At 43.1% G+C, this 16742-nt stretch overlaps 1 protein-coding gene across 2 annotated transcripts in view; it reads left to right on the plus strand.

Annotated features, from left to right (window-relative positions):
• rusc2 (RUN and SH3 domain containing 2) overlaps positions 1-16742 on the plus strand; it is a 34082-nt gene that overhangs the window by 3767 nt on the left and 13573 nt on the right. For both annotated transcript variants that reach the window (XM_067522498.1, XM_067522499.1), the window contains exons 2-3: positions 10166-11930; positions 12648-13215. In XM_067522498.1, coding sequence (XP_067378599.1) covers positions 10350-11930; positions 12648-13215 — 2149 coding nt within the window. In that variant the 5' untranslated portion in view covers positions 10166-10349. The remainder of the gene's footprint in view (positions 1-10165; positions 11931-12647; positions 13216-16742) is intronic.

The following is a 16742-nucleotide window of genomic DNA, read 5'->3' on the forward strand; positions in this document are numbered from 1 at the left end:
ATCAAAAACTACAGAATTATTATCTGGTCACATTCCATTCATGTCGGCTGGTTCCACCTCTTGAATCCTGGCACAGCTAAATGGAACAGGGCAGTCATCAGGGTTACAGCAGTGCTGGTTCATATATTTAGCTTACAACACTTGTGTGTCTGTTTGCTGGGGGGGGGGGGGCAGTGCTTTTTATGATGTGGCTCATGGTAAAATACCAGAGTCAGTATTAAATAAATGAGACCTGAACAGTCAGTAAGTTTAAATGTATGATTTACTGACATATGTTAACATACAGTACTAGATGTTTTCTTTACAGTGAGGAGTTTTCATTAGTAATCAGATGACATTTCTGGAAAAACATCTTTATTACAAGACAAACATTTGGCTGCTGTATAAGAAATGCATGGTCAAACTTTGAAAGTAGCGATAAGAGTAAATATTTTATATAAAAATTGTTGTGACATGAAATCTTGCAACTGGCTCATGCAAAGTGCCACCAGCTCTGCGCAGAAGGTTCACCAACCTGGGGGTGGCAGTGGCTCGGTCGGTAGATCAGGGTCGGAGGTTTACGCCCGGCTCTTCCTGTGTCCCTGGGCAAGACACCGAACCCCAACCTGCCCGTCTCCGTCTCAAGCTGTGGGCAGAATCCTGTGGGAAACACTGGGGACGGTCGTGTCACGAAGGGCATTTGGTGTAGAAATGTGTCAAATCCACATGCGGACAAATGATTCGCTGTGGTGACCCTGAACTCACGGGATAAACACAGAGCCAAAAATATATAAATATAATAATAATAATAATAATTGTAGCCTAATTTGCAACTTTTTTAAAAAAAGTCAGAATTATGGGATTAAATGCCCAAAATTTGCTATAAATTATCAATGAAAGTTCTCTTCAGAAACAGACAGAGTCCTGGTGTCTTTTATTAGCTATATCATAATATTGATTTCTGTTATTTGACATGTATCTCACTCCTTAAATTAATATTAAATCTAATCAAAACACAGAAAGCAAAATCTCATCTTCAGAGAAAAATTATAGTTAAACAGAACTGATGTTTAGATTTATACACATGTCCTGATAAGTGGTTTCTCTCCAAGAACAACTTCTGTGCTTTGTTGTTATTATTATTATTATTATTATTTAAAGTAGACGTTGGAAATGATTTTACACTAATCCTTTGACATGCGGTTCGCTGGATTATACACTAATAGCATTTATTTGCCCTTGAGCAACGTGTTTAATCTCCAGTTGCGTTTGTTGTTGCACAGGAGTTGCTGTCAAAGTGCTAAGAATGAGGACATTTAGAGGTAGAGCATCAGGATTTCGCTTGTCCTGGGCATTTTATTGCAACCACCTGCACTAAATCACTGTGGGATTGTGGGGTGGTCTGCCTGAAACCATCTGCAGTCCCTCTGTTCTTCCAGAGAGAGATGGAAAGTGAGAGCGAGACGGATGATTAGAGAGACAGAAGTGGGTAAAGGAAAGACATATTACACTGCAGTGGATGGAGGAGGGTGTGGGAGGAAAGAGTGGAAAGGCTGATGGCTCCAAAGACGCCGCTTGGATCTGAACCAAAGTAAGAAGAGAAGAACGAGAAAGATGGAGTCAGCACAGAATGAGACTCCTGAGGACAGGAGAAGAAACCGGTATTAGTCTGAGTTTGTAAGTGCAGCTGTGCTAATTCATTCCTGTGGGGAAGTTTGTCCACTACGGAAAGATCCGATGAAAGTTTATCTTTCCTTTGTGTGTGACAGAAGCCACAAATACACAAGGTTACAGCAGCTTCCCAAAGTTAAACTTAGCATACAAGCCTCATGTTAACAGCTGCTCAAAGCTGCAGTTGAGACGTGACAGTCGTAAAAACGGGACACCACAGTAGAATGGAGCCGTTTTTTAAAGGTTCCAAATGTCTGCTGTGAAACAAGATTTATTTTGTTCTGCCAACATGTTTCAACAAGATGTAAATTCCTGAAACACAAAATATGGTTTTCTGCTTTAGTGGACACCTGTCATGTCAATCAGTCAAGATACAGGAATCCAGTATTGGGATAATCAGTCCACATATTGAACTTGGAAGGATTATATAGTCCTCTATAGTCTGAAGTGTTTCTCCACAATTAAACTCTTCCAAATCGCAATATAAGATGCATTTTTAAAAATGATGTTAGTAGCTAGTTTCTTGTTACTGCAGATTTCATCGCGTATGCAGATGACACTGCACCGTTTCTAATGGAAACTCAGCCAATCGGTTGTAAATGTCCTGTCTGACACATGGTGTGTTCTCCTGCTGTGACTGGATGTCTGTTAACGCTGTAATACCTGTCTGTCTGTCAGTAGTGGCGACACGCTGGGCGACTGTTATGCAAGAGTCTCTAAGCTCTTCAGGCAGAGAAACAGGAGCAGGAGAAAAACTGTCGCCAAGTCTGCAGGGATCAAGGTCATGTGTTCAAGACAACGGTAGTTCAAGGGATTAACTTTGTACAGTACTTTTTGTGCTCGCGTTGCAGCATCTCTGATGCCGAACCCAAAGCAGGTGGACAGTTTCCTGTTTAGCTGCTATTTTCTGTGATTACAACAACGTCATCTGTTTGACGTATGTGTTACTGTCAGAAAAGAAGCCACACTTTGCTTCTGTATGTTATGCGAGATTTTCAAAGTAATACGTACCTTTACAAACAAACAGCTTATTGTTCTCTGGAGGAAATGTGTCCTCCTCTAATTTTGTGCCATAAATCAATCTGCACTTTTCCCACCAGCGCTGAGATCAGAGGTTAGCGATCGATGCTTTGATTCCTCTAATGACTCAACATCATTGTGCTAATTCATTGACCGTAAAATACTTTCAATACAGCAGATTTAAAGAAGCAGATTCTATTCTACTAAATCCAGTGCAGCTGCAGTGATGATCTTGTACTGCACCTCAATCAATCAATCAATTATTTATATAGCATCTTTTGTACAGATGATGCAATTCAAGGAGCTTTACAGACGACTGAAAGATGAAAAAGGTGCACAAGCAAAAACAATACAAGACAAAGGGTCAAAACCATGATAACAGTGTCCATAAAACATATTAAAAATAAATATAAAGAGGGAAGTTGACAACAAGGGAGAAGATACAGGGAATAAGACATGAAAGTGTGTAACTATAAGACAGTGAGACCAATGCACACACAGAAGATCAGTTAATAAGATTTAAGATAAAAATAAGTTCAAATTTATAATCAATGGAAAATGTTAAGAAGACAATAAATCATAAAACATAAAGAGAAGGCAGAGTGATGATAAAGCCGTCAGATTTAGCCCAACTGCATCAACATCTGTTCACACCAGCATATTCAGAGCTCAGTTTACCAACGTTTTAAGTAAAAAAAAACAACTGCTTTCATCTCTTTGAAAAGAAAAGGAAAAAATTCCAAATTCTCTCAGAGCAAATAGAATCATTGCAGCACAGATTTAAAGACTTTGAATTTGAAAATACAAACAGCCCTGACTGTGTCCTCTGTGGTTTAACTTCAGAGTTTATTTGGCTTTATTGAATAATTATTAATGACTGATTCATGTTTGGGCTATTTCATATTTCTCATATGACCCCACTTATTGGGGAATAGTGTATATTATTAATTAGTAACACTATTTGAATCATGTTTTGTCGTGAGTTTATGAAGAGTGAAAATAATGATAATCTGAAACTAACTAACCCACTTTTTGTCTCAGAGCTGAAACCGACAAGGACGGAATGTTATATTATGAATATCGTACGTGTTTATGGACATAGTAGCACACACTGTTTAGATGAATAGAGCACTTGTCTTTTTTGACAAATGATCCAGCAGTTGGACGTTTCCACCCTGAGCACGGGGCTCAGTTCATCGGGACGTGAAGTCATTTCCTGGTCGTTTCCTATTTACCTTCTTCTTCTGTGTAGATTTTTGACATATTGCGTCCTCCCGGCGAGACAAACAGCCACTGCTTAACAAATTGTGACTTGTTGAGCTGTAGGCAGCGATGCAGTGATGTGGGACGACTCAAAAATTCAGAGAAAATGTCCAAACCAATCAGTGTCAACATTCCTTCTCTTTAGCTCTTCCACTGTTTTGGTCTGGTTTTATTGGACGCTGCTGCAAGATGGTGAATGTGTGAGACAAACAAGAGCTCTTTCATTCAGGGACGGACACACACACACATAACCGTACAGCTACAGACAGGGTCACTCGAGTTGAGGGGAAAAACGAGTGACAGTGACCGTGTTGTTTCCTTCCACCAGCTCAGAATCATCACCGTCGAGATCAGGACGGGAAAAGGCAACACCAACGAGCAGAAAGTACGGTGGCCCTGAGAGCTCACAGCACTGCAAACAGACAAAACACGAGCAAATAAAAAAAAAAAAAACTTCGACGACTTTGACCACATGGGCGCAGCATTAAGAAACACGTTGTGTTCGACACAACACAAATGGCTTCGGGAGCAACTTAAAATACATTCACAAATCTAAACGGCCGTATTTCTAGTGTCATAGCAACGACACTAAAAAGTGCGTGTGTGTAGTTTATACAAAAGCTCCTTCAGCAGTATTTAAATGGCTGCTAGTAACAGGAGCAGTCAAAGAAATTGTAATCAGGGACCAACACACACCTAAGAAACCTGGTCACTGCAAATCTGCCTACACGTGCAGCAGCAGAGCAGCCGGATTTGTCCTCATTTTGGAGCCTGGCTCACACATTTTAGCCACAGAAAACGCAGCTGTGCTTGTCTGAATTTAAAAAATGTGGACGATTCCTTAGACGTTTTTACACTTCTACGAGGAACTTTGTGTTCAGAGTTCTGTAGGACTTCAGGCAGGCTGTGTTTCAGAAATGAGGCGGCGTCGCCCCCTTAAGATCTTTACTTTCATTCATTCTTTCACTGTCTTTCACTCCGAGTTCTCCGACAGAAACCCAGTTATATTTCCTTCCCCCAGTTACAGAAACCAGCTTTCCTGTTTACAGGACACTTAAGACATCAGCCACCATGTTACTTTGGGTCCATGTAAACACACAGGCTCTGACCTGTTTAAGTCTTTTTAAGTGAACATCTACTTATCAACCAAATATTTGATGAATTCGAACCCAAATGCCAGAATAATCCATTTAGAAAAGGTCCAGACTGCACTGTATTTGGAGGCTCATCAGGCTCAAGGTTGGCTGTTAAAGGAAGGATACATCCCAATTAACAAGAGGGATGGTGGACAAACGTCCACAGCTACGTCGTGATGGGACAGTAAAAACCTGGTTTCACCTTTGTCCTTTGGAATTTATCAGCTTTCACAGCTTCATTGCTAACAATTGCAGTCACGAACTCTCAGAGCAAATCCATCATCTCCTCTGTCCGTGTTGTCGGTCATGGTGTGCCCCCCCCCCCCCCCCCCCCTCCCTCTTAGGCTCAGACTTATTCCTGGAAGTACAGCCCCAGATGATATGAGAGAGAGGACATCCTTTGTTGGTCCTTTTCCTCAGTGTGTCAGAAATAGGTCGGCCTCCCTCCCTGCTCTCTGAAGCCACTGCACGCAGGAATGTGGCTTTTTCCCAGAAAAATCCAGCAAAGTTGTGTTTGTGCTTAATTGTTTTTGTTTTTTTTACAGTAGCCCTTAGGAAATCCCAGGTCATTGAGAGAAAATCTTTTATTTTCTTTCATTTGAGTCTGTTCTGTTCGAATTAAGAGCCACAAACCTGAGATCACAGAGACTGTTGGAAGCAGGCTTAGGACAAGTTGTCTGTGTATATACATGTATGTTTTTTAGGGATGGCTCCATGCAGACCCCAGTATCAGGCATCAGGCCAAGTCCTTGCTTTCCTTGATCACATCCTGAATCTGTGCTTTGTTCGTCTTTTATCCTGTAGTGTTTTGTTCTTCACGCGAAAGTTGCTTCATTCTTGGCAGAAGAACGCGTAAGAATTTCTGTTCCCGCAGGATTGAATTAAACGATTTTACCGTCAGTTTAGTACTCAAATGTAAGTACTTGTACTCAGTCTGGGATAAAGTGATATTTCTTGCATTTTAATCATGTTTTCTAATAACTGATACTTTCCGAACAGTTTCTAATATACCAACAGTTTTAAAAGTGTTGATGCTCACATGCACCCAGGCTTTTTGCTGCATGGATAAAATAGACTGAGGCTACAGGCTACAGGCATTTCTGTGTGTCTCTCCTCTGGTTGCCATGGTTACCTCACTCTGTTTTTAATGCATTCACCAGTTTTCCTCCCTGTTTTCGTCTCCCATGGTTGCTTCCTCTCGCAGCGCAGCTCCGTCTGACTGGCTGCCGTCGTAGCTGGGCTGTCTGATGTTGTGTGGGGAATGGAATTCGATTGGCCGGACTCAGCCTCTTTGTTCTAGTTTTAACGCGCTATCTGATGGGATCCGCTGTAATCTGGTAATAACACAGCGACACAAACAAAGTCAGCGGTGGTGTTGGTGCTGATCTAAAGGCACCAGCAACAAACTGATTTTGTGTTGTTTCACGTTCAGATGTTTGTTGTATGTACATGCTTTGTTATACAAAAGCTCCAGTACTGAGCTGCATCCTGCAAGAAGACAGACAGTTCCTCTGGCTGTGGTTGTCCCGGCACAGAGCTTAATGGCAGCCTATTGAATGGTCCCATTCACAACTCTCCCTGTGTGTTCTTGAATACACAAATAGTCTTGCAGCCTGTTTACATCTGTCCTGTGCACCGCTCATGTAATGGACCACTCTGAGCCCAGCAGTTACACGGTGCCACAAAGCAGCAGGGATGGACATATTATGAATCTGACACTGCAGAGTTTGCATCATGTGCCAGGACCAAAAATCTCTGTCAATTGGTTAATACATAACCTAGAAAAATGTCTGAATTTGCATCTTTTTTCCAAACAACAAGGCCAAGAAAATCTTTTGAGAAGTTGGACTCAAAACACCATCAGAGTAGCTGTGGGTTAATTTTCAGTTTCTCCTTTGCTGTGCTACAATTATGAAACAATTTTTCCAAAATAATTTTAGTAGGAGAACAGAGTTTCCTGAGTAACTGTTGATATTTGTGGAATCTGTTTGATGGGGTGACGTCATAGTGTACTTTGTTAGTTTGTGAGAGCAGGAGCTGGATAATAGAGGCAGATTCCCAGCTTCAGTGATGGAGTCGGTGCAGGGTTGGGTGATATTTTGACCGCATGTACGTTGGGTTTTTAAAAATGCATCTTGGATGATCAGATCATCAGCAGACAGCACAGAGATGGTCTGAGACGTATTTGACCGTTTAGCGTTTGCAGAGGATGTTACAGGAAGATCTGTCGTCAATGCAGCACATGCTGGTTGTTATGGTGAGAAAAACCAAAGTATGTGTCCACAAGTTTGTGAAGCTTTTTTTGTAGCCTGACAGTCAACGGATTGACATAAAAACCTTTTAGCGGAAATAGCGATGTAGTCTGCTGGACACCTTGGAGACATATATATGGACAAGTGTGAAGGGTGAAGACTCGGGTTGTCCACTTGTGTCCAGTTCACTGAAATGCTTTTTATAATGCGTTTGTTTTTGAGGCTGCACAAGTGTAGAACTTTCTGTGAGACGGTTTGTCCGCTTTTTTCCGTTGATATCTTTTGTGTTAATGCGCTTGTGTGTTGGTTTTCTCCATCATGTCCACCCAACACATACGGTCTCCTCTGAACATACATTACGCAACTGAGGTGTTTGACCCTGCAGCTAATCTCTTAAACCCATTTCAGTTTCCTTCATCAGGCGTTAACGCTGCCTACGCTGTGAGTGTGAAGCACTAAGCTGAGCTTATAAATGTCACTTTCCACTTACGAGAACTGTCAGACCTCGAAAAGGTATTTGGACGTAATATTTCTTGCGTCTTATTTGTAAATAAGTTATGTGCTACACAGAGGTGCCTGTTAACGCATATGTGAAAATTACATTTCTACTGACTGAGACTTTGATTTGCAGTCTGCCGTTTTCTTTTGTGGCCCTTTGCTCTTATGTAAGGAGACGATCTCTGACTTCCTCCATGTCCGGTTGTTTAAGCAGTAGAGGTGGAATATCAAGCTGCTTCTCAGATCGTTCGATTAAACTTTTGACATTTGGTCACTGACAGTATGAACCTTTGTTTGGTGGGTTGATCTGATATGCTTGCTCCTCTTCTACCTTCTGCTACGCTCTGCACAGACATTATCAAACTGTAGCTTTAACTTAACATGTAACAAATAGTCTTTAATATATATTATAATTCCAGGAGATCATCCACAATGTATCTTCATTTGCAATTATATTCAGCACAATAGTGAAGTGCAGCAAAGCTTCAGACTTGAGGAGCTTTTTAAATGTTAAATCTTACATACAGTCCCTCTAGTCTCGTTCACGATATGCTTGATGTCACACGGCTGATATGATAAAGCCTGTAGCAGCTGCTCCCCCAGTGCAGCATGAAATGCATGCACACATTTATTCAAATAGTTTTAATGTTGTGACTAACGGTGATTAGACCTTTCTTGAAAATGCAGTGACTGAAACACAGCTATGCATGAGCTCCACTTTGGACCGAGGTGAAGCTGAAGCCACCCTGACAGCAAATAGCAGTTCCCACCGTGCTAACACTCAGCTACAGACCTGCAGTGTCTTTATTTAGCAGTAAGGACGGTTCACCTGCTTGGAACTGAGCTCATCGGTCTGATCAGTGTTTGCAGTTGTCGGCTTCTCTCTCTCTTTCCTGCTCTTTTTAATCTTACTTTCTAATTCATAAATCTTCACCCACCTTTCTCTTTAGTCACAACCACACGTGCATTGAAAGATTAAAAAAAAATCGAGCTTTTAATCAGCCTACTTTACTTTATCTGGGATTATGTTTTACTAAGTACATGTAACAGTGGGTCTTAGTTCGAACTCGCCTGGTAAAGGTCATGAGCCGGTGAACGGATCATTTAAGCTCACTGTCACTCGTAAACAAACAGCGAAGATTATCAGCATCTCCCACATGTTAAACTCTGCGATATCCAACGTGGGGCTGCAGTTCATTTTAGATGAGGCTGATAGGAAAACTGTGTGGTTCAGCTTGGTGTTACAAAAGAAATGAGACCCTGCAGCAATGCAGATGGTACGTTGAGGCTGCAGTGAGCTGTAGTAACCACCACATACATCGTATGGAAGTTTTCTGGATAATAATTCAATGATTAAAATGTGAAAAGCCTCATGTATTAGCAGGCAATGGGTGATTATCTGCAGTCAAGTTTACAAAGTGTCTGTGGTTCAGATCATACGGAGCTAAAACAGTTTCTTTACTTAAAACCAGCTGTTTGACGTAAACACACTTGTTAGACTGAGTGTATGAGTTGTAGTTAAGGCTGCACTTTGTCCTGTGTGTGTGTGTGTGTGTGTGTGTCTGCTGCAGGGTTTCATATGTGAATGCGGGTGAGATCATAGTCCTGGTTGAGAGTCAGCTGTTTGGTGTGTGTGTGTGTGTGTGTGTGTGTGTGTGTCTCGCTCACTGCTTCCACTTCGCATGGTGCTGAGTCACTCTGCTCACTGCACATATGACTTCATGATAATAGTTCTGTATTTTTACAGAACCAGTTTGAAAGAATCCTGTTTATACGTTAAAACAAATGAAGCCACGGAGCTTTGTGGTAATTGGCACTGATTTATTTCCATCCTGTCGTTGTCATGGTGGATACTGCTGTGTGATTTGTGTGATGTCTTTCTGGGAAAATAGCCCCAGTGAAGCTGCATTGTGCTGGGATACATTGTTTTAGGAGCTTGATCCTGATCAGGCTTAAAAGGAAAAACATTGTGGCCTCTGCTGTTTTGATGCGGACGCTTCACTTTAAAATGTCCTATCGAATTTACTCATTTCAAAATGCTCCTAATTACTTTTAGAGCTGGTTTGGGAACTGGTGCTTTTGTGTGGCCACGTATGAATCAGCCTTACTTGATTTGAACACACTCTTATAACAAACAACAATTAAAAATCATTGAGATGTCATCAGAAAAATGATTAATATAAACACGACAGAGCTAATTTGCTTCTGCCCTATCAGAGATGAAATGAGCTAATATCTTCTTATCGATCCATCTCTACTTCCTGTGCTCTTCCTATGTAGTCTCAGGAGCCAGTATGTGCTCGATCTCACAATGTTTTCCTCTGTTTGTGTCTTCATATCCTCCAGATGTATCACTCCGACCATGGTGTAGACTTCCCCGACCTCTCCTTCCAAATCCCTGGCCGCCCTGCAGAGCTGGCCCCAGCAATCAGAGCGTGAACACAGCCCTCAACACACCACACCTCTACCTTGTCCTTCACCCACACAGGGTCTGCTGCAGCTCCAGTGACGCTTTTCCTCCTGCTTAATCATGGACAGCCCCCCAAAACTCTCCGGCGAGACCTTGATTGTGCACCATATCCCTCTGGTGCACTGTCAGGTGTCCGCAGGGCGGCAGGGAAGCTGCGGGGGCTCACTGAAGAGGAGCAACCCATTCAGCCCACCAGAGAACCTGGGCTTGAGTCGTACAACTTCCCTCCCTGAGAGAGACGTCCTCCAGAGAGAGGCTCTGCTCTACAGCAGCCTTATCCAGACCTCCGGTGGCTCCTGTTCCTCCCACAGTGGAGGAAGGGAGAGAAAGGGTGGCGGGAGAGGAGGCAGCACAGCGAGTGATGATTCATCTTTTACCTCGAGCAATTCAGAGGACCAGCTGATTACAGCTCACACATTTCCAAGAGCCAAACCGAGAAACAGGAATCCACTGCGTCATAATCCCTTCCTACTGAATCCTGAGGATGATGAGGATGAAGAAGAGGAGGAGGATGATGATGGGGACAACCTCAGCGGTTACCTTGAGGACTCCTCTTTTCACCTCCACAGTGATACTAACACTGCCCTCGATGATGGGATGGCTCCTTTCCACCTACATGATCTTGGCTTCGCGTCTGAGCCATTTCTCTTGCACAGCTCAGTGGGAGGCAGCGGTCGGGAGTCCCTCAGGGGGGTAGGCTCTGATCTTTCCAGCCAGCTGAAGGACCTTGACATCTTAGGCCTGGACAGACAGCGCCGCCATGGAAGCAGTGGTTCCAACATGTCCATGGATTGTGCAGAGCAAGACTGGGGCGATGACAATGAAGATGAAGATCATCCTATGCGGTGCGAGCGAAGCACCAAGACTAATTGTTATTCATTAAACTCATCAAGCCAACACTGTTCCTGCTGCGCACTCTCACAGAACTACCCTCAGCACTTCCCTGAAGCCTTCTCAGAGTCCTTCTCTGAGTTCCAGCAAGGCTACGGCAGCGACTCCTCATGCAACAGCTCAGATGGCGTCCTAGTCAACTTCAGCGCCATTTACAACAAGATGAACAATGGTGTGCCAGAGAAACCACCAGTCTCTGGGAACACCAACCTAAACAGCTCCACTGACCAATCCTGCACCTCATCTGTTTCTGATCCACCAGGAAACCGGCGAGACTCAACCGGAGGGGCTTTCTATTTGGATCTTCACACCTCCCCAACTGAACCTCCCCTATCCCAGCAACAACCTTCCTGTCTTGCCAATACCTTCCCTTATATTCGTGAACCACACCTGTCCACCTCCTCTACCTGTTCCTGCTCCATGGAGCACCAGGGGGTGCTTGACCTTGATGCAAACTGCAACTCCTACCACCCCCTACATTCTGGGTCTACTGGGGACCTTGCTTCCTGTCTACAGAGCCAGGCCCGCCTGGTTGTTGCCACCCAAAACTACTACAAATTAGTCACCTGTGACCTTTCGTCCCAGTCGTCTCCCAGTCCTGCAGGCTCCTCCGCCAACAGCTGCTCTGATGAACACAGCAAGGGCAGTCCCACCCCGACGCAGCCAAGCGAGTATTTCCTGTTTAGACAACGAGCTGATGAGGAGGCTGTGGAAGAAGAAGAAGAAGATGAACAAGGAGATTCATCTAGGGTGAGTTAAAGATGGTACCCAATTAATTTAGAAGAAGTACAAGAAGATAGAAAATTATTCTGTGGGAAGCAGCATATTGTACATAAAACCACTGTTTCAGTGGAGCCCGGGAACAAAAAAAAGGACTTACAGAAGTCAAACTAAAAGAGTAGCAGCCGATATTCTGTAATAGGGGAAATGAAAAACATGAAGCCGAAAGGTCTTTGGAATAAAATGCTTAGCAGATTAATCACTGCTTTTGTTAAAAGGTAGAACTGGTGCTCAGCCAAATAAATAATTCAGATTATGATATAATACAAGCAAAAGGTTAGGATTACATAATAAAATACATGTTCTCTCTCCTAAATGTTTGATTCCAATTGTCAAAGAAAGGAACTTAAATAATCAGCAGAACGTGATGTAGTCAAATTACAGTAAACTCAACAAAGAAGAGAACAAACGTTTTGGCCTGATCATTGTGACCAATACCCAGAACTTAAAGTAGCCACAATACTGTCACTGACACTGGCTCATTTTAGACCACAGTCACTGTCTGGGGTCAACTGATATCATCATGTCTGGGGTTTATTTTTGCAGTTATTCAGTGCTGAATGGTATTAGGATCAGTCAGTGCCACTGTCCGAAGAACAGCTGGCTTGAAGGCAGTTTAGGACTTTAGTTTGTTTTGGACTCATCCTGTCACTGTTCCTTCTGTCTGTTGTTCCTTGTTTCATTCAGCGAGGTGATGATGATAAGGATGAGGAAGAGGAGAAGAAAAACAATCAGCAGGAAGCTGGGGAGGCTGAAGCTGTTGTTGCTACCGTGATTGAAGGCCAGGTGTACGTCAACGTCTCCCCTCCTGTGGGTGGACGAGGGGTTATCGGAAGTGGAGTCTCTTCAGGAACTCGTCCGCGATCTCGCAGCTACGACCGCAACTTGGACAAGTCTCCGTCTCATCGGCTCGGTTCTTTGGAGCGCATGTTGAGCTGCCCTGTGCGGCTTAGCGAGGGCGCCGCCCCTGCCCCGCCCCCTCCTCCTCGGGTCACCTCCTTTGCAGAGATCGCACGAAGTAAAAGAAGAATCGGAGGCGCGGGGGGGTCTCCATCATCAAAAGTGGCTGCAGACCCTTTCTCCTCCACTTACTCCACCCACTCCCACTCCTCAGTGGATTTCTCTCCGATCCCGGAGCAGAACTTGGAGGCCAACAGTCGAAGCCTGTCACCTGTTCCTTTCACCAGGTGTTACAGCCAAGGCAGCATAGAGCGACACCTGGAAGGGTCGAAGGAGACTCGGGCCAAGACTGAAGGTAAAAACAACCACGGTTTTAAGCTCCATTAATCACTTTGCTGTCATGAAACATCCAGCATTATGCGAGATTAGTGTTATATGAAGGTGTGTTTCTGAGTTTAAGATTCATTGTCCTTCTACATCCGAAGTAAAATATGCAACGGTTTAGTGGGTTCTTTTTATGGTACACTTCCATCTTTCTTGGTAGAATAGTTACTGATTAGTGGAGCTTCAAACCTATTTTTAGCTCTTAGTTGCTATCAGTGTCCCACCTGGCATCTGGCTGTGATGTGTGTACGGCTTTGGTTTCCGTGTGTATACAGTAAACAGTGCCTTGCAATATTAATAAATGTTTTATTAGGGTTTTATGTGATAAACCAACACAAAGAGGCTCATAATTGTGAAGTTAAAGTAAAAACGAGAAATGGTCTTCAAACTTTTTTACAACGCAATCTCTAGAAAGTGTAGTGTGACACAACTAACTAACCAACAGTGGAACCATTTTCTTCAGAAGTCACGTAATCAGTAAATAGAGTCCAACTGTGTGTAATTTAACGTCGGTATAATTAGAGCTCTTCTGTGAAGCCCTCAGAGGTTTGTTAGAGAACATTAGTGAACCAACAGCATCATGAAGTCCAAAGAGCAGACCAGGGATAAAGTTGTGGAGTAGTTTAAAGCAGTGTTAGGGTCTAAAAAACATCCAAAGCTCTGAACAATCTATCATGGCCGTCCACCTAAACTGACAGGCCGGACACGGAGAGTATTAATCAGAGAGGCAGCCAAGAGGCCCATGGTGACTCTGGAGGAGCTGCAGAGGTGGCAGAATCCGTCCACAGGACAACTATTAGTCTTTCCCTAAAAAATCTGGCCTTTGCGGAAGAGTGGCAAGAAGAAAGCCATTGTTAAAAGAAAGCCATAAGAAGTCCCCACAGCAAACATGTGGAAGAAGGTGCTCTGGTCACATCAGACCAACACTGAACTTTTTGGCGTAAATGCAAAACGCTGTGTCAGAGTTGATGGGAAGATGGATGGAGCCAAACACAGGGCAAACAAAAGAAAACAGATGTTCACCTTTCAGCAGGACAACGCCCCTAAACACACAGCCAGAGCGACAATGGAATGATTTAGATCAACGCGTGTGTTAGCATCACCCAGTCAAACTCCAGACGTGAATCCAAATGAAAATTGCTGTTCAGACGCTCTCATCCAATCTGCAATGGGCAAAAATCTAACTCTGCAAAAGACTTGCAGCTTTAATTGCAGCAAAACGTGGTTCTACAAAGTGTTGAGTCAGGGGGCTGAACACAAATGTACACCACACTTTTCAGATATTTAGTTATAAAAAAGTTTGAAAACCATTTATCAATTGTCTTTCACTTCACAAATATGTACCACTTTGTGTTGGTCTGTCACATAAAATCCCAATAAAATACATTTATGTTTGTGGTTGTAACATGACAAAATGTGGAAAATTTCAAGGGGTGTGAATACTTTTGCAAGGCGCTGTATAATACACTGCAGAGAGTTTGTCCTCAGATTTGGAAAGCAGGAAGTAGGCCAAACGTGTTCTGATTAACAATCATGTGAGAGAGGAGATAAAGGTGCAGGAGAACCTCCTGCTGAGTTCTACATCCACACACTGAGCTGCAGCTGTGTGTGTGTGTGTGTGTGTGTGTGTGTGTGTGTGTGTGTGTGTGCGACTGCCTCATCCTAAAAACAAACGACGATCAGAGAAAGTTGCAGAAGCTTCTTCATCCTCATGTTTGTGGTTTTTCCATGTAGTGATGAGACGGGTTCTGTCGTAGACTCCGGGTGTTGACGCTGACGTCTTTCAAGAGAAGCATTGTATTGGTTCTCAGCTCAGAAAGCTAAACGGACCGAGGATTGGCTGTCATGGCATTTTCTAACATCAATGTAAATGTGACAAATACCTGAAATTAACTAATTTTTAATTCTAATTCAGTTATGCAGTCGAGCGTAAGTCTTTCTCTGACCATCTGACCTCCAGACACTTCCAGGATACAGTAACAGTTCATCACACAGGTTAATTTTAGTTTCCTCTTCCTCTGACAGTCTGCATGAACGGGCATCACCATCAGCTTCTAAAGTTCTGTCCCAGCTGCCTGCTGTGTGTGTGTGTGTGTGTGTGGGGGGGGGGGGGGGGGGGGGGCTTGGAATTCTTGGAATTCCAGTTCCAGACAGTTCAAGTGAACAACACCAGGGAAGGAATGTCCCAGCTGTGCCCTGGCAAATTATTTAATATTCTTTTATAAGAAATTCAATTGCTATTCACCATCTCTGATGTTTAATTAAAGTTCTTTAACTAATTTACAAAAAACAGCTGAGAAATGCAAATCGGCTTCATCATCTTCAACATGCGCTTGTTGTTTGTGGCTATGAAGATGTTAATTTAAAAGCTCTATATTAAAATGCAACACACCCGTGTTAAAAAGCCTCCTTTAAACTCACGATGAGTTGTTTTCTTTCATGTTCACACCCGAGCATGAAAGGAGCTTGGTACCGTCTGTATGGATGTGCAGGAATGTAGGCCTGCAGTATGAATGCAGTCCTGGTTTCTCAGACGTGCACTGACTGGCTATTTAGACCAGTCCTTCAGAGTAGTTCAGTTCAATTCAACTTTATTTATATAGCACCAATTCACAACAAAGTCATCTCAAGGCACTTTACAAAATAAAGTCAAGCCTTTAAAGATGTATAGAAAAAACCCAACAATTCCCCCTTGATCAAGCCATAGGCAACAGTGGAGAGGAAAAACTCCCTTTAACGAAATAAAAAACCTCCAGCAGAACCAGGCTCAGGGTGGACGTCCATCTGCCTCGACCGGTTGGGGTGAGTGGAAAGTGGAGAGAGAAAAGAAAAGAGCAACAACAGCAACAACGAAACATCTGGGACCAGTAGCTGCACACTGGAAAACACACAGCTCCAAAGCCGGGGGACACCGGCAGAAAGGGACAGAGAGAAGGAGACAGAGAAGGACAAAGACAAACACACAGAGTTAATGTCATACAGTGGTGACATTTGTAGTTCACATCTCCACTGCCTCGAAGCAGGGAGTTTAATCCCGTCTTTATGGTTGGACGTCGGCTTTAAAAGTCATTTTAGTCGGGTGTAATATTTAATCACCTCTAATTGCTTTAAATGCTGACTGTGTGAATCTAGAAAACAAATATGAAAACCTTTTTAGAAGCACTGTCTCCACGCTCTGTGAGTCTGGCTCACAGTAGTAATGAAGCAAATCTCTAACAATTAGTATAATAAAAATTCTGTAGCTTTAAATGTTTGTTTATGCAGCAATTTGACTATTGTGACCTTTTTAAGGCTTCTGCAAATAAGTAACTTCACTATATCAGTTATCGCTGCTTCATATCATGAAATTCTTGATGGTTTCATGGAACGGTCAGGATAAAAATGCTCAAACACCGAATTAGGTGTTGGAATGGTCTCCAGTCTATCTCAACAAAGAGAGACATACACAGACAGACAACCGTCTGCAACCGTTACAGGCAATTTTGAGTCAACCGTTAA

This window comes from Channa argus, chromosome 11 (genome assembly GCF_033026475.1).
Source record: "Channa argus isolate prfri chromosome 11, Channa argus male v1.0, whole genome shotgun sequence".
NCBI lineage: Eukaryota > Metazoa > Chordata > Actinopteri > Anabantiformes > Channidae > Channa > Channa argus.